Here is a 27,053-nt window from a genome sequence, read left to right as displayed (position 1 = left end):
TTCAAAGACAACGAGAGAGCCAAAATAGCCTGATATATACACTGATATATCCATTAACTGACTTGACTTTGAGGTTCAATGGACAGTAGGAACACTCCCCCTTAAAGGGGTTAATGTTAAACCACATTAGTGAGTAAATCCTTCTATTTCTATATGCTGTGAACAATTTATAGGGAGCCAGAATAATGTTTCAGAAGCAGAAAAACTCCCCACCTCTGCTACCTCAAGACCACGTCTGCCCAAGATAAAGAGAGTCTCTTACACAACTTAATCTAAGAGCTGAGGAAACCATTATGCTTGGGATAGACAGGGTTTAGCTGATTACGATGTCTTTATAGATCATAAATTTTATTCCAGATCTATGAATTAGGAGACAAAAAACCCATCCTATATTTCAAGCTCAATTGCAATCTCGGGGCAAAGCATTTCATCACTTTCTGGCATATAAGAGTACCTTAGTCAATTTTATTTTTGCAGAGTTATTAGCACGATCTTGTTTGTTTAGTCTGAAGCCTGCCATAATATACAAGTCTGAGATAAAGACAGGATGAATACAACTTTTAATATAATGTTGATATACAAAACAGTATTCCTGTAATCAAATATAGATATTCAGAGTATTTTCAAACTGTAACCCTTTCCAAGTCTCTGTTTCTGATAAAATGAAAAAACATTCCCTCAAATTCTACCCTGTTTAATTTGTGAAAACTTAACTTTATTCTTTTAATTTTCTTTAATTAATAATTTAGGTTTCTCTCTTGAGGCTCATACTTCTCCCTTCTCCCAGAAGCACAGGCCCAGAAATATTACTAGCTCCTCTCCAATCTTTAGACCACAAAAATTAATTTTTATGAAATCCATTTATACATAGAAATGCATAATAATTTATTAACCATCAATAAAGAACACACATGCAACTGGAAATGTAGTTATTCACTGCCTTTTCAAGGTGATAACAGATAACGTAAATAAAGGTGAAAACAAAACATGCAATAGTGCAACAATTTTTTTAACTTTTCAAGAAGAACTTCTGGTCGGGCATGGTGGCACATGCCTGTAATCCCAACACTTTGGGAGGCCAAGTCAGAGGATCACTTAAGCCCAGGAGTTCAAGACCAGCCAGGGAAACACAGTGAGACCCTGTCTCTACTAAAAGTAAAAAAATTAGCCAGGTATGGTGGTGTGCACCTGTAGTCTCAGCTACTAGGGAGGCTAAGGTGGAAGGATCATTTGAACCCAGGAGGTCAAGGTTGCAGTGAGCCATGATCGTGCCACTGCATTCTAGCCTGGGCAACAGAGTGAGATCCTGTCTCAAAAACTGAATTTCTAAAGAATAACTTCTGAACACAGTCCAGCCCCTCTGCAATTTAACATCAGTGAAAGAATTGCTTTGTTTTTGCAGTACTTAGTCAAATTTTACAGCAAGAATATCGATATGTAAGCATAATTAAAACCAATAAACTTTTCAAATATTCTATTACACATACCAATAAAATCAGAAACCAGAAAATTAAGCTCTAACATGTTCTAAGTTTTATGTATTTAACATTTAACTACTGCTCACAAAACACATGTATGCTAGTCCGTTCCATAATGTTATTCCTGCAGTAAAAAATTTCAAAAGCAAAGGCTTAACTGAAGAAAGCAACTTATTCTACTTTTAAACAATCTGAAGCTGTCTGATTAAGAAATTAGTATCTTACAACTTTTTTCCTCGCCTGTCAAAAGTTATGTGAAACTGATTCAACCACTCAACTTAAACTTCACCAGAAAATGGCACAAGTATTGATGAAAAACTTGATCATCTAAGGACTACAATCTCGTTTTCATGTTAAAGATGCCAATATAAAAGCAGTGCCTAGCAAAAAAAGATAAGTTTCACTAAGAGATTATCAGTTTGACATAAACAGTGCATATTCAATCTAGTATGCAATTGTATCATAATTATATATAACATGGTTTATTTGAAATCATTCTCACTTGCAGTTTCGAGTTCCTAAGACAAACAATGTAGCTGTATTCCAACTTTACCTACTAATTTAGGAAAAAAAAAAATACTCAGGTCAACTGAACTACGATATAACTGACATACTATTTATAATTAACGGATGTAATTTTTAACCTGGCTCACCAACTGGTTCAAAAGGCCACAAATGGAATTTCACATCTGCAAGAGAACACATGTGATAATCCTCAAAAAGCAATACTGCGAATGTTCTTGTGATTTGAGAATTGATCATCAAGTTAAATGCCAAACTTCAGTCAGTTTGACTTTGCTATAATCCTAAAATGTTTTTTATGTTTCTTTACTATTAACATGGAAAGCACTAAAATTGATTAGACTTGTAATAAAAGTTACTGCAGGAATAAAAAAAGTTTTAAAATATTTAATCTGGCCGGGCGCGGTGGCTCAAGCCTGTAATCCCAGCACTTTGGGAGGCCGAGGCGGGCGGATCACGAGGTCAGGAGATCGAGACCATCCTGGCTAACATGGTGAAACCCCGTCTCTACTAAAAATACAAAAAACTAGCCGGGCGTGGTGGCGGGCGCCTGTAGTCCCAGCTACTCGGAGGCTGAGGCAGGAGAATGGCCTGAACCTGGGAGGCGGAGCTTGCAGTGAGCCGAGATCGTGCCACTGCACTCCAGCCTGGGTGACACAGCGCGAGACTCCGTCTCAAAAAAAAAAAAAAAAAAAAAAAAAAAAAATATTTAATCTATTCTTTCACTTATGAACTCACGTATCTCTGAAAAGCTACAGGTACAAAATATGTAAAGTTAAATTATACATATATGTGTGTGTGTGTATATATACATCTATATAAATATGGTGACATTTCATTCTTGAAATGGAAAAAAATATATAATACTATACATGCAAAATACATACATGCAAAAATAATTACGTGTTTTCCACACAAAAAAATAAATTTTAAAAGTCCTAAAAATGTGAAAATGAACTGAGATATATCATTCTATGTTTTATATTTTATAAAGAGAATATAATCATGTGTTGTTTCACTAATAATAGAGAAAAAAAGGGGTTTTTTGTTTGTTTTTGTTTTCTGTTTTTTTTTTAAACAGCTCAGGCTAGAGTGCAGTGGCGCAACCTCCACTCACTGCAACCTCCACCTCCCAGGTTCAAGCGATTCTCCTGCCTCAGCCTCCCAAGTAGCTGAGATTACAGGTAAACGCCACTATGGCCATTAATTTTTTTGTGTTTTTACTATAAATGGGGTTGGCCAGGCTAATCTGGAACTCCTGACCTCAAGTGATCCACCCGCCTCAGCCTCCCAAAGTGCTGGGATTATAGGTGTGAGCCACCACACTCAGCAAAAACTTTGTAAATTAAATCTTTTTTTCTTTACTTAGGTGTAATCTTACAGATGTCTTTCTTTTTATTATTATTATTATTATTATACTTTAAGTTCTAGGGTACATGAGCACAACGTGCAGGTTTGTTACATATACATACATGTGCCATGTTGGTGTTCTGCACCCATTAACTCATCATTTACATTAGGTATCTCTCCTGATGCTATCCCTCCCAGCTACCCCCTCCCCACAATAGGACCTGGTGTGTGATGTTCCCCTTCCTGTGTCCAGGTGATTTCATTGTTCAATTCCCACCTATGAGTGAGAACATGCGGTGTTTGGTTTTCTGTTCTTGCGACAGTTTGCTGAGAATGATGGTTTCCAGCTGCATCCATGTCCCTACAGAAGTCTTTCTATTAAAGAAATGTTTGGTTTAATAACATATTTAAAAATATGGCAACTCTGCAGGGCACGGTGGTGTGCGCCTCTAGTGCCCTGTACTCAGGAGGCTAAGACGGGAGGATTGCTTGAGCCCAGGAGTTTAAGGCCAGCCTGGGCAACATAGTGAGCCCCATCTCCCCCAAAAATCTTTTTTTCAAAAAATGTTTTAAAAGAATCAACAACTTCTTTCTGAAGACCTGCTTTAAAAAGTTATTAACCAAAGAAATACTACTACTCTAATCTAATAAAGCTTACTGCTTTACCATTCAAAAAGCAAGTGAGGCATCATTTCTCCAAGCAGTTTTTTACACCTAAATTGCCAGCTACCTCTTCATTTCCTAAAGCCTTAACACCTTAAGACCCTATCTCAAACCATAACAGAAGTGTCCTAACATTCCTCATGGCTTTACTGATACTGTCTTCACTTTCAGTTTCTGATTCCAAACATAATAACATCTATCTGAAAGCATACATGGTAAAGGAGCTCAGATACACAGTTTTATATTCATCTTTTAGAGAATTCAAAAATCAGTGCTGTGAAAAAATGTTTTAGAACAGAGACCTAAGACTCGAAATTTACCATTACAATAAAAAGAAAATCATGTCCACTTTGTAAAGTGAGAATTGCAGGGAAGAGGACAGCAAAATTAGACAAATAGGGAGTAGAGGACACACACTGAAGTAGAGATAGTAGAAAGCAAGAGGTAGAAACATGTTCCATCACATGGTAAAAGTAATACATTTTTTTCTTTCTTTTTTTTTTTTTTTTTTTTTGAGACAGAGTTTTGCTCTTGTCACCCAGGCTGGAGTGCAATGGCATAATCTCGGCTCACTGTAATCTCCGCCTCCCAGGTTCAAGTGATTTTCTTACCTCAGCCTTCCGAGCAGCTGGAATTATAGGCACCTGCTACCACACCTAGCTAATTTTTGAACTTTTAGTAGAGACCAGGTTTTACCATGTTGGCCAGGCTGGTCTCGAACTCCTGACCTCAGGTGACCCACCAGCCTCAGCCTCCCAAAGTGCTGAGATTAAAGGTGAGCCACCGCACCCAGCTGATACATATTTTGAAGGTGGAAAAGGGTCAGAAGAAAAATGACTTGACTATACATAATGCCTCCCAGAGAACAAACATAACCACAAAAAGGGCACTGAAATATATACTAACACCTGTGATATAGCTGGAAAGCTCAAAAACTAAAGTAAGTGGCGCAGAGAAATAATCATCAGTTTAAAGGATCAGAGAAGGGGCCGCAGAGGCAGGAACTACATTTCAACTCTACTCCTTCTTCTCAAATAAAAAAGAGCTGTTCTTTTCCTGACCACTCATGAAGTTTTACTGTTATTGTTGCTGTTTTTTGAGACGTAGTCTCGCTCTTTTGCCAGGCTGGAGTGCAGTGGCACAATCTCGGCTCACTGCAACCTCTGCCTCCCAGGTTCAAGTGATTCTCCTGCCTCAGCCTCCCAAGTAGCTGGGACTACAGGCACGTGTCACCACGCCCAGCTAATTTTTGTATTTTTAGTAGAGATGGGGTTTCACCATGCTGTTCAGGATGGTCTCGATCTTCTAACCTCGTGATCCGCCCACCTCAGCCTCCCAAAGTGCTGGGATTACAGGTGTGAGCCACCGCTCCCAGCCCACTCATCAAGTTTTTATACCATATGTATAAAAAAGAGAATGTGAGGTCTTGGCTTTCCAAAATGAAAATAGCAGATTAAAGGTATACAGCATACCAGTAAAGATAATTATCCAACCAGTAATTTATTCAGAGACTTATGGTAAGAAAATATCATAGAACGTTAGTTTATATAAAGATATAAAAATGTATGTGCATGCATATTTAAACTACTATACAAAATCAAGAATACCTGTAAAAACCTTCAGTAGCAAGGCCACTGTTTTGCCTCTAGAGGGCGAACCTGGTCTTCTGAAAACTTCTAGACAAGGGAAGCTACTTTCAGACTTTACCAAAAAAAACAAAGGAGCTAAAATTTAAGATGTCACAATAGCAGAGGTTCCCAACCTTTCTTGGTCAATGCCTTTAGTGTCTCTAATCTTTTTCACAGTAACTCTTAAGCCAAAAGAAATACCTAATGATTCTGCTTAATAAGTAGCTATGTCGAAACAATTTAATAAGGATGTGTATCTTAACATTTAGTAACCGCTAAAAAAAAAATACACATAAATTGAAAAAAGAAATATGTTTTCTTTCATTCTTTTTCTTTTTTTTTTTTTTTTTTTTTTTTTTTTTTTTTTTTTTTTTTTTTTTTGAGATGGAGTCTTGCTCTGGTGCAGTGGCATGATCTTGGCTCACTGCAACCTCCACCTTCCAGGTTCAAGCGAGTCTCCTGTCTCACCCCCCTGAGGAGCTGGGATTATAAGCATGCACCACCATACCTGGTTAATTTTTTGTATTTTTGGTAGAGACAGGGTTTCACCATGTTGGCCAGGCTGCTCTTGAACTCCTGACCTCAAGTGATTTGCCCACTTCTACCTTCCAAAGTTCTGGGATTATAGGCATGAGCCACTACACCCAGCCTCATTCTTAAATAACCACAATTAATTACCAATTTGGGCATGTGTGGCTTTGTGCATTGGATACAATTTCTCAAACCTTAAAAGCAGATTAGACATCACCCTCATTTCCACTCCCACGCTGACTTTTGTACAGTATCTGGTTTTTATCACAGCAATCTCAGAAAAAACAGATTCACAAAGATATGATGTCACAGAAAAGTATGTAGTAGCACTTAATGTTGGAACTGTGTATTGCTTCAAATTAACAGTCTGCACCATATCCAACTGATGTGGAATATCACTGAGTTTGCCTGAAAAAATTTAAATATCCCACAGTACCCCACTGTGTTAAGTGCAGCACACCAGAGTGTCTGAGCACATGGTTTGGGGATCATAGCACACAGTTTTAAGTACCAATAGATAAACTATTCACTATTTTAATCACTTGTGAAGAAAATTAACTATAAGCCAGGTGTGGTGGCACATACCTGTAGTCCCAGCTTCTCAGGAAGCTGAGGCAGGAGCATCATCATTTAAGCCCAAGAGTTTGAGGGCAGCCTGGGCGACATACCAATACCAAGTCTCTTGAAAAAAGAAATTAAGTTAGTTCACAGGCAGAGGAGGAGGCACATAGTCTAAGTGCTGACTAGCTACATAGTTCAGGCAAATCCTTCAAAAGGGAAAAGGAGGGGCTGCTTAGAAAGACGGCTCTCTCAGCAACTTCCGTTTGTCTTATGCTTCTCTCGGGGACAAACACGCAGTCATCTAGTGCCGTGCATGTACATTCTATGGGGGTGAACACCTTGGTTCTGTTTAAACAGCTAGTGCTTTTGACAGCTGTGCCAGGAAGGGTTAGGACCAACTACAAAATAATATAGGTTCTAAAAACATAGTGTTTCCCTAACTTTCTGTTTTTCCTGAGAAAAAAATAAATCTTTTATTCAAATGCAAAAAGAAGAAAAAAGAACTACAATAATGCTTTTAAAGATCTAAAAATTTTTTCTTATATTACTTGGAAAACCAGTTTTTCTTCTGAGCAATAAAAGGAACACTATTAAATCCTTAAAGGAAGGTATCTCTTCCAATTTGAATGATGATTATTGCCTTCATGTGATTGTCTTTATAAATGCTAGCTGTGTTAAATCTGGTAAACTGCAATTTGGAAGGATAAAAATAGGAAATGTATTATATATGTCATCTTCTGAGCAATAACTTCTCTGAACTTTAAAGCACTGCAGATTTGATCCAGTCTCACTGCTTTCCTTTCTCACTAATCTAGTACTGAAGAGCCAAAGTTCTGAAGTCAAATAAGATCAGAAAGTCTTAAGAACGCAAGACTACAGATGTTAATAGAGATATCAGAAGAAATAGCTTCCAAATTACTAGAAACAGATTGTGTACCAACTTTTCTCATTTACAAAGTCCTTGGTTTAGAGAGGACACCAGAAAAGTGACAAAGGAAAGAGTTCAACCTCATAATCTACTCAGTTTTTGGTTTTTAATATTTCATCAGTTCACAACAACCAATATTCAGAACAACTGTGCCACTGGCAAATGCTACCAACTTCAACTGGAAGTCAAACAGTATGTGGTGAGAGTGATTAGCTAAGTTTTTAAAAAATCTATTCAAGGAATAACTGGTTTAAAAAAAAGTCAATGTTCTATTCCTTTGAAGAATTTTCGCAATTACAAAAGATAACAGGAAATATGTGATCTGTTTTCCTAAAAAATTTAGCAGGTCCCTATAAATACTTATAATCCCAAAAGTCCATATCTAGAAAAATAAGAATAAAAATAGAATATGGTTAGTTATCAAAAAAAAAAGAAGAAGAAGAATGCTTAAAAAGCTAGGATAAACTACATGGCTGTGTCTGTACTTACCTGCTGAATGATTCTGGATGTTTTCTGAAGATTCTCTCTAGGAGGGACTTTACCAAATAATTTCCAACCAGGAGCACTATGGACAACTGATTTGAGTTCCTTTGTCCTTTTTGGAAAAAGGTTTCTGAAACACAGAAAAGTTACATGAATTGTGTTTTTTTAACCAGAGAGCTATTTAACAGTAATTTTATAATAAGTTTGTTCCCAAGGCAAAAACAAAAATACTTTTAAATAAAACTATTTCTACTACTTACACCACTATTACTTAGAATAATAAGGCTCAATTAAGAATATGTGGCTTAATACCTAATGAATGCAGGGCTTAAAACCTAGATGACAGGTTGACAGGTACAGCAAACCACCATGGCACATGTATACCTATGTAACAAACCTGCACATTCTGCACATGTGTCCCAGAACTTAAAATAAAATAAAGGCTATCTGGCTTATATAGAGGTATTAGAAGAATCATCAACAGAAATAATAAAAAGATAAACAAATTGGAAGGAAAACGACAGCCATAAATAAGACGTAAACATTTGTCCAAATCAGCTACAAAGTATACTAGAATTAACTGTACATGTGCTTAACAATAACGGCCAAAATTCTGAAAACAAAAACATTTAAAAGAAACTATATAACAGTTAAAGGATTAAGTAATACAATATTTGGATAAATATTATTTACAGTAATAATTTGTTATTTATTATAAAATTATAACTACTAATCCCCTATTGCTATAATATATACATTTAACCTGTTTTTCCTAGGCCAGCTATGTACAAGAAAGCTTATTACAAAAGAATCAATATATAACCAAGGAAGAAAGTATCTCTCACTGAAAAATCTAAAAAAAAAAAAAACCCGGCCAGGTGCAGTGGCTTACACCTGTAATCCCAGCACTTTGGGAGGCAGAGGCGGGCAGATCATGAGGTCAGCAGTTCAAGACTAGCCTGGCCAACATGGTGAAACCCTGTCTCTACTAAAAATACAAAAATTAGCCGGGCGTGGTGGTGGGCGCCTGTAATCCCAGCTACTCGGGAAGCTGAGGCAGAAGAATCGCTTGAACCCTGGAGGCGGAGGTTGCAGTGAGCTGAGACCACCTCATTGCACTCTGCGTCAATAAGCACCCTGCAGAGGTATTAAGGATTTTTACCTATTATATCCATGTCCTAACCAACCAAAGTAAGTACCTATTTTTTTATGTAAACAGGGATGATACTCAAAATATGTACCCGTCAAAACAACATGACCAGGGCCCACGAACCAATTAGAAAGGTACTGATGAATTCAACTCAATATAAACCCTTTGCATAAGCTATAAATGAACAGTAAGAAAATTTCTAATTCACACAAACAATTAATTACAAACAGTTCCAAATTGGTTGAAGTCCCAAATAATTAGATTTATCTATACTCAAAATGCCGTATCAATATATATTAACAGTGCAGATTAGTGATAATAGAAAATAACTTTTTAGCGAAAAATGTTAAGGGACTCCTACAAAAGAATGCAGGATAATCAATAAAGAAAAGAAATTGCCAGGCATAGTGGCTCATGCCTGTAATCCCAACACTGGCAGGCCAAAGCAAAAGGATCACTTGAGCCCAGGAGTTTGAGAACAGCCTAGGCAATGTGGTGAGACCCTGTCTCTACAAAAAATAAAAATAAAAATAAATAGCCAGGATGGTGGTGCACACCTTGTAGTCCCTGCTACTTGGGAGGCTGAGGTGGGACAATCACTTGGGCCCAGGAGTTAAGGATGCAGTGAGCTGTGATACTGCCACTGTACTGCAGCCTGGGCAACAGACCAAGACTCTGCCTCCAAAAAAAAAAAAAAAGAAATAAAAAGAAAAGAAACACTCTTATTTCCTCAGGTGTATAACAGAAATAAACATATGACACTAGAATAATTGCTACTTTAAGATACTCTGGAGGTTTCACCTCAGAGACCATGTATAGTAACTTAATTCTCTACTTCATAAGATCACGAAATAGCTGAAAGTTTTCAATAATGAATATGCTGAGGACTAGGAATACTTCTAAGAAAAAAAGTTCAAGCGACAAAGGATGGTCTATTAATTTAAACAATGTTTGATACATTGTGTACCACTTATCAAGAAAACACTTTGTAGCTGATTTAAACAAATGTTTACATCTTATTTATGGCTATCATTTTCCTTCCAATTTGTTTATCTTTTTATTATTTCTGTTGATGATTTTTCTTATACCTCTTAACTCCAAATTCACCTTTATGTTCTGGGACAACAGAAAAAATTCCTTTAATCATTTCTCCTTTAAAACAAACATGAAATTGTTAAGCTTTCTGGGTAGAGGGCACCAAAGGGACACTGAAGGAGAAAGGGGCTCTCCTGTGGTTTCCAGCTGCTGCAGAGTGGATCAGGGGTAGAGGTGTGAGGACATCCAGTAAAACTCTGCTTAGCTAGATGCCCAGACTGCAGCCCCTCAGCAAACTTGCAGCCTTGCTGAACCTGCACCCTCAACCTGGAGATGGCGTCCGTGCAGCCTGCTCAACATAAAAACTGACTCCACCAAAGGCTTCTTGCCAGCATCAGTGTGCTAATTTCCTCTGCAAGCCCCACACAGGCCAGACAGTTCTCATCAATTCATACTCCCTCTACAATTCCTATGTGACCTGCCTGCACCCTAAAGGTTTCCTATCTACCCACACTAATAAACATGGGAAAAAATCTTTGTCACTATGGTTTAAGAAAAGAATTCTGGCCGGGCGCGGTGGCTCACGCCTGTAATCCCAGCACTTTGGGAGGCCGAGGCGGGCGGATCACGAGGTCAGGAGATTGAGACCATCCTGGCTAACACGGTGAAACCCCGTCTCTACTAAAAACGCAAAAAATTAGCCGGGCGAGGCGGCGGGCGCCTGTAGTCCCAGCTACTCGGGAGGCTGAGGCAGGAGAATGGCGTGAACCCGGGAGGCGGGGCTTGCAGTGAGCCGAGATCGCGCCACTGCACTCCAGCCTGGGCGACTAAGCGAGACTCTGTCTCAAAAAAAAAAAAAAAAAAAAAAAGAATTCTTGGATATGACACCAAAAGCATGATCTATAAAATAAAAAGTTGATGAACTGGGCTTCATTAAATTTAAAACATTTGAACTTCAAAAGACATCATGGATGCAAAATGACAGAATAGGAAGATCTAGGGGTCAGTCTCCCCACCAAAGTAAAAGTTGAGCTAGAAAGAGTAACTGGAGCGGGGCACGGTGGCTCACATCTGTAATCTTAGCACTTTGGGAGGCCGAGGCGGGTGGATCACCTGAAGTCAGGAGTTCGAGACCAGCCTGGGCAACATGGTGAAACCCTGTCTCTAGTAAAAATACAAAAAATTAGCCGGGCATGGTGGTGCACACCTGTAATCCCAGCTACTCAGGAGGCTGAGGCAGGAGAATTGCTTGAACCCAGGAGGCGGAGGTTGCAGTGAGCTGAGATGGTGCCACAGTACTCCAGCCTGGGAGACAGAGCAAGACTCTGTCTCAAAAAAAGCTAAGAGTTTAAAAAAAGACTAAGAGTAAATGGAATCAAGTACTTTAGTAGAATTCTAGGAACTGACCAAACCCTTTTAACAACCAGGGGAGTGCTTGATGAAGGAAGAGGCTACTGATCTTTCATAAGTATGAATAAGCAGCATACATAAACCAATTACCCTCCCCTATTCCTCAGAACCACCACCACCATACCCACCACCTCTTGTGGCAGTGGGGATAGCAGCCCATGTTCCCAGAGTTGCTAACTGGTGCCAGGAGGGACAGTGGGGATTATGTCCTTCAAAATTTAGGGTTGTACATTTTGGTTGGTCTGGCCCTGAGGGAGTGATACAGGCATGCATCAGTTTCAATACTCTCCACAGCAGTGGGTTTCACTGTAGGTATTTATCAGAACACTAAAGAAGGTAAAACCTTTTTTGTCTCCTTTTCTGGAGCCAGATATCTAAGAAAATCTTTGTCAGGTCACCAGCTAACCACAGAGACAATAGAACAAAAACTGGTGACCATACACAATATGGAATACATACTTTGCGAAAATAGCTCATAAAGTCACAAACAGGTGGCTTCAGCCCTCGACAAGCAAAAAACAGCAATCATTGAGGAGTGGGAGAAACAGATTTATAGAGTTACCATACTATAATAATCAGAGTATCCAGCTGTCAACAACAAAAAATTACAAAACATACAAAGAAACAGGAAAGTATGGCCCATAAACCTAGAAATAGGAATTGGACAAAAATCATCCCTGAGGTAGCCCAAAGTAATTACCAAAGACATTAAACCAATTTCATTTAAAAAAAAAAAAAAAAAACAAACTCTAGGAGATTGAAAAAAAATAAATAAATAAAATAAAAAAACAACCATGGACAAAGAACTAAAGGAAATAAAGGGAATAAAGGGGGAAAATGAACAAAATCAGAATTCCAGTAAAGGCAGAAATTATAATAAGCAACAAAACAAATTCTGGAGCTGAAAAACAACTAAAATTAAAAATTCACCAGATGTATTCAACAGCAAATTTGAGCAGGCAGAAGAAAGAACTGGCAAATGTGAAGATAAGAAATTTGGAACTTTCCACTCTCAGTAGTAGAAAGAAAAAAGAATTAAGAAAAAGGAACAGAGCCTGAGGGGCCTGTGAGACATTACTAAGTGTACCAACTATGTACCATAAAAGACCTAGAAGAAGGGAAAAACAAAGAGGCAGAAAAAATACTTGAAGAAATAACCCACTTTGAGAGGCCAAGGAGGGTGGATCACAAGGTCAGGAGATCAAGACCATCCTGGCTAACATGGTGAAACCCCCGTCTCTACTAAAAAATACAAAAAATTAGCCAGGCGAGGTGGCGGGTGTGTGCAGTCCCAGCTACTCCAGAGGCTAAGGCAGGAGAATGGCATGAACCCAGGAGTCGGAGCTTGCAGTAAGCCAAGATCAGGCTCTGTACTCCAGCCTGGGCAACAGAGCGAGACTCTGTCTCAAAAGAAAAAAGAAATAACCAAAAACTTCCCAAATCTGAGGAAAAACATAATCTACACATCCAAGAAACTCAACAAAATTTAAGCAGAATAAACTCAAGGAGGTTCACAATGAGATACATTATAGTCAAACAGCGGAAATTCAAAGACAAAGAGAATTTTGAAAAGTGAGAGGTACCATCAAAACCAGGGGTCCTCAATAAGACTAACAGCTTATTTCTCTTCAGAAACCATGGAGGCCAGAAGTAAGATTACATATTTAAAGGTCAGAAAGGGGAAAAAAAATTGTCCACCAAAAATTCCATATCCAACAAAACTATCCTTCAAGAGTGAAGGAGAGGCCAGGCACAATGGCTCAAGCCTGTAATCCCAGCACTTTGGGAGGCCGAGGCGGGTGGATCACGAGGTCAAGAGATCGAGACCATCCTGGCCAACATGGTGAAACCCCGTCTCTACTAAAAATACAAAAATTAGCCGGGCATGGTGGTGCGTGCCTGTAGTACCAGCTACATAGGAGGCTGAGGCAGGAGAATTGCTTGAACCCGGGAGGAGGCAGAGGTTGCAGTGAGCCAAGATCACGTCACTTCACTCCAGCCTGGATGACAGAGTGAGACTCCGTCTCAAAAAAACAAAAGAAAAGTTGTGTAAATAGATAATGGTGATGGTTGTACAGCACTGTAAATGTACTTAATGTTACTGAATTGCACAATTGTATGCTTAAAAATGGGTGAAATGTTAAGTTTTATACTATGTAAACGTTACAATTTTTAAAAATACGTTATTAAGAAAATTAAAAGATAAGCTACAGATTGAGAGAAAATATTTGCACCACGTATGTCTGAGTAAAGACTTCTTTTTCTTTTTTTGAGATAGAGTCTCGCTCTGTTACCCAGGCTGGAGCGCAGTGGCGCGGTCTCGGCTCACTGCAAGCTCCGCCTCCCAGGTTCATGCCATTCTCCTGCCTCAGATTCCCCAGTAGCTGGGACTACAAGGCGCCCGCCACCACGCCCAGCTAATTTTTTGTATTTTTAGTAGAGACAGGGTTTCACCGTGTTAGCCAGGATGGTCTCAATCTCCTGATCTCATGATCCGCCCAACTTGGCCTCCCAAGTGCTGGGATTACAGATGTGAGCCACCACACCGGGCCTGAGGAAATACTTTTAACCAAACAATATAAAGAACTCTTACAGATCAATAATAGGAAGTGCTAAAAACAAATAAGATAAAGGTTTTAAACAGAGATTTTATCAAAAATGATATATTAAAAGCTAATAAGCTACCTAAAAAGATACTTAGTATCATTAGTCATCAGGGAACTACAAACCAAAATCACAATGAGATATCACTTTACACCCTCGAAGCCAGCTATAATAAAAAACACAGACAATAAGAAGTGTGGAGAAGTTAGAACTCTCTTACATTGACAGTGGAAATGTCAAAGTATGCAGCCATTTTGGAAAACAATTTGGTAGCCTTTAAAAAGTTAAACGTAAAAACCTAGCATTCCATCCATAGTTATCCACCCAAGAGGAATGAAAACATAGGTCCACACAAAGACTTGCACAAGAATGTTAACCATAGCATTATTCATAATAGCCAAAATGTGAAGACACCCCCAAATGCCCATCAATTACTAAATTTATAAACAAAATGTAATACATCCATGCAATGGAATACTATTCAGCAATAAAAAGGAATGAAAAGAACTGATATATGCTACACATCTGGATGAACATACAACTAAATGCAATAAGCCCAATATGTAAGACCTCATCTTGTATAATTCTATTCATATGAATTGTCCAGAAAAGGTAAATCTATAATAGAGATAGAAAGTAGAAGAGTGGTTGCCTGGGGTTGGTTTAGGAATGGAGATTGACTACAAATGGGCACAAAGGATTTCACTAGTGTGACAGAAATGATCTAAAAATAGATTGTGATGATGGCTGTACAACTCTATGAATTTACTAACAATCATTAAACTATACACTTAAAGTGAATGAATTTTATGGTATGTAAATTATATCTCAACAAAGAGACAGAGTGCAAAAGACTGCAACAGTCAAGATCAACAATGCCAAAAGAGCAAAAATTTAAAAGACAAGAAATACCAGAAACAACTATTTTTTGCCAATAATTTAGAACACTTTGACAAAACAGGCAGATTTATAGAAAAATATAACTTGCCCACAGACCCAAAACTATATTAAAAACTAAAATGGTTAAAATTTTCCCCATAAAAAATCAGACATAGAGATTTTACATGAAAGCTGTAACAAGTTTTCAAGATATTGTGTATCAATTTTATATAAACCATTTTAAAGAATAAAAGAGCAAAAAAACTAATCAAATTTGGAAGGTCAATATGAACTCAATAGCAAACCAGATGAGAACAGCTTATGACTGTAAAATTACATACCAATATACAATATAACCCATGAACGTAGAAGCAAAAATCCTAAACAAAGTATTAGCAAACTAAATATAATCTTGTATAAGGTAGATAAAGACATCATAACTAGGTTGAGTTTGCCTCAGAAATGCAAAAGTAGGCCAGGCGCGGTGGCTCACGCCTGTAATCCCAGCACTTTGGGAGGCTGAGGTGGGCAGATCACTTGAGGTCAGGAGTTCAAAACCAGCCTGGCCAACATGGTGAAACCCCCGTCTCTACTAAAAATACAAAAATTAGCTGGACATTGTGGCAAGCACCTGTAATTCCAGCTACTTGGGAGGCTGAGACACAGAATCGCTTGAACCCAGAAGGCGGAGGTTGCAGTGAGCCAAGATTGTGCCACCACTGCACTCCAGCCTGGGCAACAGAGTGAGACTCCATCTCAAAAGAAAAAAAAAGAAAAAGAAAAAGAAATGCAAAAGTAGTCAAACATTACAAGATCTTAAATGCAATTCAATAATTCAATACATTAACGGAATAAAAGAAAAACTACATGGTCATCTCAATAAAAGCAGAAAAAAGGATGGTAAAATTAAATACTTCATTCATGATAAAACTGTTAAAGCACTCCAGCCAGGGCAACAGGAGTGAAACCCTACCTCAAAAAAAAAAAAAAAAGTTATTCTTGATAAAATGCTAGAAACATATTCTTTTGAAATCAGGAACAAGACAAGAATGCTACTATTTCTATTTCTCCCTTCCAAGTACTAACCAGGCCTGACACTGTTTAGCTTCCAAGATCAGGTGAGATCGGGCGCATGCAGGATGGTATGGCTATAGACTACAATCCCTATTCTATTCAGCATTGTATTGAAAGTATTACCTAGTGTAATAAGGCAAGAAAGAGAAAAGGGAGAAGGATTGGAAATGGAGAAGCAAGTCATTATTCACTGATAACATAAAAAGGTCTGCATTTTTTAAGTAAAAAATCTACTATCAAATTATTAGAAATAGTTTTTAGTAAGTGGTTGGCTTTAAGATTTTTTTCCGGCCGGGTGCGGTGGCTCACGCCTGTAATCCCAGCACTTTGGGAGTCCGAGGCAAGTGGATCATGAGGTCAGGAGATCGAGACCACCCTGGCTAACATGGTGAAACCCCGTCTCTACTAAAAATACAAAAAAAAATTAGCCAGGCGTGGTGGTGGGCACCGTGTAGTCCCAGCTACTTGGGAGGCTGAGGCAGAAAATGGCGTGAATCCAGGATGTGGAGCTTGCAGTGAGCCGAGATCACACCACTGCACTCCAGCCTGGGTGACAGAGCGAGACTCGCCTAAAAAAAAAAAAAAAAAAAAATTTTTTTCTTTTTTTAAAAAAAGCAAGTTTGAGTTTGTATCATCAATGACAGCTGGAAATTTTTTAAAATCTAAAGAGATATAATAGCAAGAAAATACAAGGTATCTGAGAAGAAATCTAGCCAAAGTTTTATAAAAATTTATAGAGAGAATGAAATGATACAATATTATTGAACTACATTAAAGAAAATCCAATTAAATAGAAAGATAGTTCACGTTTATAGAAAGGAAAACACTACCATAAAAATATCAATTCTCTCCAAACTTATCTATCAATTTCATCCAATTGCCATCAGAAATACAACAACATTTTTTAGGAACCTGAAGGGAACTCAAAAATTTATATTAAAGAATTAAGGACCTGGGCGGGCACAGTGGTTCACGCCTGTAATCCCAGCACTTTAGGAGGCTGAGGTAGGTGGATCACGACATGAAGAGATGGAGACCATCATGGCCTGTTAACATGGTGAAACCCTATCCCTACTAAAAACACAAAAATTAGCTGGCCATGGTGGTGCGCACCCATAGTCACAGCTACTTGGGAGGCTGAGGCAGGAGAATCGCTTGATTGCTTGAACCCGGGAGGCAGAGGTGTGGTGAGCCAAGATCGTGTCACTGCACTCCAGCTAGCAACAAAGTGAGACTCCGTCTCAAAAAAAAAATAAAAAAAAAGAGAGAGCGAGAATAAAGGACCCAAGATAAGACATTTTCAAGAAGAAAAAAGGCAAGGCTGAGTTGCCCTAACAGATATCCAAATTTGCCATAACATTATAGTTTTTAACAAAATATGATATTGACCCAGGGATAAAGAAATTAATCAATGGAGAAAGAATAAACAACTCAGAAACATACCCAAGCATAAATGAAAACACAGGTGGCACTGCAGATCCCTGAGGAAAGATTGTGTAATAAATAGTATTGGGATCTCCGGCTATCAATGTGAAAGAAAATAAAACTGGATTCCTACCACATACCACAGTCAGTTCCCAATGTATTAAACAGTTATGTATGAAAGGCAAACTTTTGAAAGCTTTAGAAAGAAACACAGGAGAATTTTTCTTCTAATCTCACAGAGAAAAATCTAAAAATCAGGCCCCAAAGCATTAATTTTTAAAACTTGATAAAATCACCAGCATAAAATTAACAACTTCTGCTCAAACAGCACTATAAACAAAGTAAAAAGACATAAATTTAGAGGATAAGTTCCAATACACATAAATGACAAAAAATTAGTACACAGAAAATACAAAGAACTCTATTAACCACTTTCATAAAAGATAATCCAATAAAAAAGAGATAAAAGGTATTGCAGAAAGAGGGAAAACAAATGGCAAATGAGATCTATCATACAATATTTAGCCTCATTAGTAATAAGGGAGCTCACAAACTAAAAACAGAGTAACATTTGTAATGTACTGACCACTGTATATAAAATCTAAGCAAAATCTAAGAAACCTGATAATACCAAGTTTAGAAAGGGAAGAACACTGTTAGAAATTTACATGATACAGATTTGTTTTGATATTTACATGATAAAAATACAGTTGTTTCTAGCTCATAAAGTTGAACAGCTGCATACCCTACCGTCTAACAATTAGACTTCTAGTCACATATCCTAAGTAAAGTCCTGGACATGTACACTTGGAATACATCTATAACAACACTCAGGACAACATTGTACAAAAGAGCAAAAACCTACTCAAAATCCAAAAATCCACTGACAGAAGAATAGAAAATTCTAATTGTGGTATATTTGCAAAAGTAATATTATTCCTCCATGAAAAGCAACCAAAGCTAATCCATCACCATGAATGAAACTTGAAAAAACAATGTTGAGTCCTATGATCTGAAAGTGTTTCCCAAAATTCATCTGTTGGAAACTTAATCTCCAATGCAATAGTATTTGGAGGTCAGGCCTAATGGGAGGTGTTTAGGTCATGACGGTTTCACTCTCAGAATGGTTCAATGACACAATAAAAAGAACTCGACCTCTCAGGCTCAAACAGTCCTCTTGCCTCAGCCTCCTGAGTAGCTGGGACCATAGGCACACACCACCACACCCAGCTAATTTATTAAATCTTTTGCAGAGCCGAGGTCTCACTATATTTCCCAGTCTGGTCCTGAACTCCTGAGTTCAAGTAATCTTCCCGCCTCGGCATCCCAATGGCTGGGATTACAGGTGTGAACCACTGCATCCAGCCCCAAAATATTAGTTTTTATTACATCATGTAATCCTAATGCCCCAATCACGACTCCCTAGTAACTGGAGAGCCCTAACTAAAATGGTTAAAAGATTTTCTTTTCTTTTTTTTTTTTTTTTTTTTAATGGAGTTTCGCTCTGTCCTACAGACTTGAGTGCAGTGGCACAATCTCGGCTCACTGCAACCTCCACCTCCCGGGTTCAAGCGATTCTCCTGCCTCAGCCTCCTGAGTAACTGGGCTTACAGGCACGCACCACCACGTCTGGCTAATTTTTGTATTTTTAGTATTTTTAGTAGAGGCAGGATTTCATCATGTTGGTCAGGCTGGTCTTGAACTCCTGACCTCAAGTGATCCGCCTGCCTTGGTCTCCCAAAGTGCTGGGATTACAGGCGTGAGCCACCACACCCGGCCAATTTTCATATTTTTAACCCATAGCTGAGGAGCTATCAATGTATCCTCTTCCTGCACTGCATTGGGCATCACCTTCTGCCACAAAGCTTAGGTACACTTACTTGAGTCAAAGTAGATAAACATTTCAGACTTCAAGTACCCTTCTTAGGGTCAATTCACATTTATATATAAATCTGTCTAGGCCGGGCGCGGTGGCTCACGCCTGTAATCCCAGCACTTTGGGAGGCCGAAGCGGGCGGATCACAAGGTCAGGAGATCGCGACCATGGTGAAACCCCGTCTCTACTAAAAATACAAAAAATGAGACGGGCGCGGTGGTGGGCGCCTATAGTTCCAGCTACTCGGGAGGCTGAGGCAGGAGAATGGCGTGAACCCAGGAGGCGGAGCTTGCAGTGAGCCAGGATCGCGCCACTGCACTCCAGCTTGGGCGACAGAGCGAGACTCCGTCTCAAAAAAAATAAAAAATAAAAATAAATCTGTCTCAATTACACTGTGGTAGTCACTGGGTCAGAAACCACACCAACAATAAGCACTTGGGGAAAAAAATTTACAGTGAACAAACTTTATTGGGTTTTTTTTTTACAGTTATTATCAACTCTAATCACTGACCAGACTGCAAGAACACCTAGGTAGTTCTCACGACGGGGAAAAAAACAGCATTCCATAGAAATGCAGAGTTACACGTATAAATAATTAAAGCAGAGAAACCATAAAATAGAAGGGCTTAAATTAAGCGTATCTTTTAACTCAGTGAAGCACAGCTTCAAATAATGTGACCTGGCTAAGAAAACACACATAGCGGCACATGGAGAAAACCACAAATCTAAGACAAAGTTATACCAAAGGAAAGTAATAACTACAGATCAAAAAATTCTTCATGTACAGAATTCTATAAGGAGCCTTGGGGGTATTTATGTCTCTATAGCTTTACCTACAATTAGATACTGTAATCATTACCAAACATATTCTCATATGAAAAACTAGAGGCTAAGCATATAAATATTGTCTATCAGATCTCTATAAGTTACAGAATTTTTAAAAATCACACCTAAAATGCTAAATATTCATAAATCTTTGATTAGAGACGGTTAAAAATTATCTTGCATTGGCCAGGTGTGGTGACTCATGCCTGTAATTCCAGTACTTTGGGAGGCTGAGGCAGGTGGATCACCTGTGGTCAGCAGTTTGAGACCAGCCTGGCCAACATGGCGAAACCCTATCTCTACTAAAACTACAAAAATTAGCCAGGTGTGGTGGCGGGCACCTGTAATCCCAGCTCCTCGGGAGGCTGAGGCAGGAGAATCGCTTGAACCCAGGAGGGTTTCTGAGACGAAGTCTTGCTCTGTTGCCGAGGCTGGAGCGGCACAATCTTGGCTCACTACAACCTCCACCTCCCGGGTTCAAGCGATTCTCCTGCCTCAGCCTCCCAAATAGCTGGGACTATAGGCGCACACCACCATCCATGGCTAATTTTTGTATTTTTAGTAAAGACAGGGTTTTACCATGTTGGCCAGACTAGTCTTGAACTCCTGACCTCAGGTGATCCACCCATGTCAGTCTCCCAAAGTGCTGGGATTACAGGCATGAACTACCACACCCGGCCACTTATAAGGACATTTTGGACTTCCAAAATTAACTCCAAGAAATACTAACTTCTTAAATCAAATAACGGTAGGTCTTTCAGTGGATGTGGTTTTTGTAGAATCTTGCTATGATCAGTACAGATTAAAAGGAAAAAAAAAATAACCTCCAAAATAAAAAAGCCTGGTTCTAATTATGTATTACAGTCCTGACAACACAGTAAGTTCAGAATGAAGTTTAAATTCTTGTTAAATCATAAATAAAAAACAAGCCAAAGCCAAATAACTTAAATGTATGCATCCAGGAAACATTGGTTACTACGAGAAATTTCCATAAAAGAAATATGAGCCCACAGGTATCCAATTGCTAAGAAAGGCTATCAGATATTGTTCCACATTAATTTCTTATGCCACTAAGAAATTTTGGATTGGGTTTTCAGGTTATTCCCTGCCACAAACACTATTTATAACATAATACAGCAAAACGGCATATACCTGCAATGAAAAGTAATTTTAAAATATTATTACAAATACTGTATATGGAATTGTGTTAAAACATTACAGATTTAATAAGCTTCACTGGTCAGCCCAGGAAGAGAATCACTACTTTATTAAATCTTAAGGGGAAAAAAACAATGAAAAGGTACATAAATAGGCCAAAAATGTGTCATCTTTTCATGCCCCATCCCTTATCTCCCGATCTACTGTGAGCCTGAAAAGCTGATGTCTCAATGGAGATAAATGTGAGACCACATTCCTCTCTATCACCTTTTCAAATGAAAGACAGAGACAGACCGACAGACAGACACACACACACACTCACTCTCTCTCTCTTCCCTTTCTCCCAACCCCCAAAATATTAAAATTTCTTAAATATAAATCAACACTAAAGGCTTCTTAGCAAAACAAACCAGATGTATTCAAGCACACCCACATAAAAGATAAAACAATTCTTTCAGGATTCCAGAGACTAGTGTCTGACTATATGAATGACATCTGTAGGGCACTTTTGGGAAAGGGGTCACTCTTGTGATGTTATTCGTGTTGAAGGGAGGGGAAGCAGAAAGGAACATTCCTAGCTTCTCTCTGTCCCCTTATTCATCTCCACCTGAGAGACTAAATTTTGGCAGCAGACACTGCTGCCTAATAGTAGAGAAGATACTCTGTTCTGCTCTCCTGTTAGGAGGCCAAGTTACCTCTGTACCTCTCTGCTCCCCATCCCCACAGGAAATACCTGCTGTGTTAATGTTTTTGCTGAGTAAATTTAATACAAGTGAAATATTAGGAGGCCCACTGCAGTCACACAACAAACCCACATCTTTTGATCCACAGTGTATCTGTATTGAGACTGGTATTTTGAGGTACATTTGTTTTCCTATCTTTTTTCTATTGATTCCAAACTTGAGTGGGTTGATAAAAGGTGTTACCTATTAGGCCTCCCCAAGCCCCAAGTTTTTATAAATTGAAAAGTACCTTATTGCTTCAGGTATGGTAGAAATATTAAGAACAACTATGTGTTTTCAAATTGTTTTATTTATTTAATTTATTTATTTATTTATTTATTTATTTTTTAAAGTCTTGCTCTATCACCCAGGCTGGAGTACAATGGTACAATCTTGGCTCACTGCAAACTCCACCTCCTGGGTTCAAGTGATTCTCATGCCTTAGCCTCCCAAGCAGCTGGGATTACAGGTGCATGCCACCACACTCAGCTAATTTTTGTATTTCTAGTAGAGACAGGGTTTCTCTCCATGTTGGCCAGGCTGGTCTTGAACACCTGACCTCAAGTGATCTGACCACCTCAGCATCCAAAGTGCTGGGATTACAGGAGTGAGCCACCACACCCAGCCTTCAAATTGTTTTCTTTCTTCATTCTGTGATGTATCTTGTAGTACACGTAGAGAATAGGGAATGGTAGTGTTAATCTGCCTTTCCCCCTTTAAATTCATCTTCCACCCCAATCAACACTATATAAATATAAATACTATGTTCACATACACGCCCATCTATACACACACAGACACAAACACACCATCTTCCATTCTCTCTACTAATTTGTGTCCAGTCTTTTCAGCAAAAAGGAATTGAGCAAATCAGTTGCCCCAGTTAGGAAATAGCATCAACTGAGAAACAGCAGTCTAATGTTTCTTCATTGTTGAAAACATATAGTTGAAAACGAAAAGAGGCACACTAAGAAAAGGCTAATGTGGGGATTAGAAAAGAGGGGGAAAGGCCTACTAATACAACCATTTCTCTGCCTTCTCCCTTAGTGGCTTTTATAATAAAGGTTGGGTAAATGACTCTAGTTTATTATTACATGTTAACATTTGCTTCACATATCTGTGTGTTTGTATTTTCCTAAGATTTCATTTCTTTGATCACACACACAAAAAAGCTACATATGACCTAAGAGTCATATGCCTACCATACCTTATCAAGAGTCATTTGCCTACCATATCTTATCAAAGGCTAAAGCTCACTAAAAAGGGGCAAAACTTATTGATATCATGCAAATTCTCTACTAATGCTTTTTTAAATAACAGAATGTACAGTGCTTGGACCTGTAAGAATTGGCAAATCCATTTACTTATATGAGACAAAGCAATGTAAATCCCATAGTTTCTCAGACTGTGGACTTTGACACTATAGAAAATTGTGACTACCTAATCCTGAATCTTATTACTGCCAACAATAATGTGGGCTCTAGCCTCCCAAAAAAGTAATTAATTTTGCTTAACATTTACATCAATTCGACTATTTTAACCTTTTAGACTCATTAGATAAATTCTAATCATCACTTCAATAGACTTGTATATTAAAAGGGGATTCAACACTGGGCACAGTGGCACACACATGTTAGTATTGGCTACTCAGGTGGCTGAAGAGGGAGGATTGCTTGAGCCCTAGAGTTCAAGGCCAGACTGGACAACATAGCAAGACCCCATCTATTTTTTTAAAATTGGGGTAGCGGGGATAGAATACTTTTCGGCTGGGTGCAGTGGTTCACACCTGTAATCCCAGCACTTTGAGAGGCCAAGGCAGGCAGATATCTTAAGTACAAGAGTTTAAGACCAGCCTAGGCAACATGGCAAAACCCCATCTCTACAAACAAAATGTAAAAATTAGGCAGGCGTGGTGGCATGCACCTGAAGCCCCAGCTACTTGGCAGGCTGAAGCGGGAGGATCACTTGAGCCCAGGAAGTTAAGGCTGGAATAAGGCAAGGTCGTACCACTGCACTCTAGCCTGAGTGACAGAGCAAGAACCTGTCTCAAAAAAAAAAAAAAAAAAAAAAAAAAAAGGTGGAGGGGACTCAATAGAAAGAGTAAAATCAGTTTTAAAAATTAGAAATCAACGGAGGGGAAGTTGGACAGCTGAAAACATAAAAACTTCCTGGACTTTAATTTCCCCAAAGAATAAAAAGCCATAAAGAAAACATTATCTAGTCACCATGGAATGCCACAACTGACTACATAATTAATTCAAAGAAGTATAACTACTGTCTCTTTGGTAACCAAACTCAGTACTCGGGTTACCCTTGAGTATTCTGGATTAAAGATCTGGCACAAAGATTACCTACATTCTTTACAAGCCTCAATCATTTTTAACTTGGAAAAAACTTTCAGCTGACTATATGCAAAAAAAGTAGGTTTTTTTGCCAGATAACTTAGGCTTTTTTAATTCCAAGAATTTTCTTTTTCAAGCTGTTTCTGGATCTTGTCTTTGTTGTTATTACAAACCCTAAAAATTAAAAAAAATAGAGAATTTTTATTCAATAAACATTACTTAACTAACTAGATATTTTCTGAGATCAGAGCTATCAAAAAGGGAAATTCAACATCACTCACTCTGTCAAAACAACAGAAATTACAAGGCTGAAAGTAAGGCTACAATTTTTTAAATAATAAATAATATTTTAGAGCTTCTAGGGACCTTAGAAAATATCCGTAACATTGGAGAGTGTCCAGAGAGAAAGAAAATATAAAATTAAATTAAAAAAAAAAAAAAGACTATCCAGGTCAGAGGTTCTTCATCAAGAGTCAATTGCTGGGCATGGTGGCTGGGCATGGTGGCTCACGCCTATAATGCCAGCACTTTGAGAGGCCAAGGCGGGAGGATCACTTGCATCTAGGAGTTCAAGACCAGTCTGGGCAACATAGTGAGACTCCGTCTCTACAAAAAAAACCAGCCAGGCATAGTGGCATGTGTCTGTAGTCCCAGCTACTCAGAAGGCTGAAGTGGGAGGATCACGTGAGCCTAGGAAGTCAAGGCTGTAGTGAGCCTGATGGCACCACAGCACTCCAGCCTGGACAACAGTGAGATTTCTGTCTCAAAAAAAAAGTCAATGAACCTACACAAATGGGCTAGAGGTTGTCTATAAGTGTTCTCAAATTGTGTGCACAATCCAGTAATGAGGTCAGGTAAGAAAAAAATATTGTATGCACAATTTTAAGTAAATGATTTGCTTACATGCCAGGCATGGTGGCTCACACCTGTAATTCCAGCACTTCAGGAGGCTGAGGCAGGTGGATCACTTTAGCTCAGGAACTGGAGATTACCCTGTGTAACATGGCAAAACCTTATTTCCACAAAAAGTATAAAAATTAGCCAGGCATGGTGGCGTGTGTCCATAGTCCCAGTTACTCGGGAGGTTGAGGTAGGAGGCTCACTTGAGCCCAGGAGGTTGAGGAGGCAGCACGTTGTGATTGCGCCACTGTACTCCAGCTTGGGAAACACAGTGAGACCCTGTCTTAAATAAGTAAATAAATAAAAGGAAGTTCCAAACATTTTTCTTGGCCAGCTTTCATCAAATTCTCCTAGGATTCAATACGCCACCCTACCACTTCCAAGACAGACTGATGACCCCACAGAATACTTGCCAAGGTCACACTATTAAGTGTTTGAAACAGGTCTTTCTTTCATAGTTGCTTTTCTTTCTGATCACATTCATCTTGTTCATGTCCTCCATACAAGAATCAAGATGTAAGAGCTTCACAACTAATCCCTAATCTTCTCCATCCTACACATTGCCAAAATGCCTTCATTTTAAACAATTCAAATACATAAATTATTTTCTTATCCTTCCAGAATACAGCCCAAGTGTATTCATGTTAGCAAGTCACCTTATGATATGTCTTATTTCTTAAGGTAAATAAATTTCAGGCAATGCCTTACTGATAGAGATCTTTTTCTTTTTTTTTTCTTTCCTATTTTTTTTTGTGTGTGTGTGTGAGAGAGAGAGACAGGGTCTCACTTTGTCACCCAGGCTGGAGTGCAATGGCACAATCTTGACTCACTGCAACCTCCGCCTCCCAGGTACAAGTGATTCTCCTGCCTCAGCCTCCTAAGTAGCTGGAATTACAGGCATGCACCACCACACCCGGCTAATTTTTGTATTTTTAGTAGAAACAGGGTTTCGCCATGTTGACCACGCTATCTCCAACTCCTGGCCTCAAGTGATCCACCCGCCTCAGCCTCCCAAAGTGCTGGGATTACAGGTGTGAGCCACCGCGCCCAATCTTTTTCTTCTTTTGCAACAGGAGAGAACAAAATAGAATGCATTTAGGGATAAAAGAAAAAAGTAATTATAAAAAGCTTTGCTTTTGTGTTGCATACTTATTACACCATGTACGAAATGTTTTATAAAGAAAGTCTCGGCCGGGCGCGGTGGCTCAAGCCTGTAATCCCAGCACTTTGGGAGGCCGAGACGGGCGGATCACGAGGTCAGAAGATCGAGACCATCCTGGCGAACACGGTGAAACCCCGTCTCTACTAAAAAATACAAAAAACTAGCCGGGCGAGATGGCGGGCGCCTGTAGTCCCAGTTACTTGGGAGGCTGAGGCAGGAGAATGGCGTAAACCCGGGAGGCGGAGCTTGCAGTGAGCTGAGATCCGGCCACTGCACTCCAGCCCGGGCGACAGAGCGAGACTCCGTCTCACAAAAAAAAAAAAAAAAAAAAAAAAAAAAAAAAAAAA

The 27,053-nt window shown here is 38.9% G+C and overlaps 1 protein-coding gene across 1 annotated transcript in view; it reads right to left on the bottom strand.

Moving 5' to 3' along the window:
* TBC1D12 (TBC1 domain family member 12) overlaps window positions 1-27,053 on the bottom strand; it is a 150,765-nt gene that overhangs the window by 96,531 nt on the left and 27,181 nt on the right. Inside the window, exon 2 of the mRNA XM_025396932.1 lies at window positions 8,151-8,274. Coding sequence (XP_025252717.1) covers window positions 8,151-8,274 — 124 coding nt within the window. The remainder of the gene's footprint in view (window positions 1-8,150; window positions 8,275-27,053) is intronic.

Source organism: Theropithecus gelada, chromosome 9 (genome assembly GCF_003255815.1).
Source record: "Theropithecus gelada isolate Dixy chromosome 9, Tgel_1.0, whole genome shotgun sequence".
NCBI lineage: Eukaryota > Metazoa > Chordata > Mammalia > Primates > Cercopithecidae > Theropithecus > Theropithecus gelada.
This window is presented reverse-complemented; position numbering and strand designations above follow the sequence as displayed.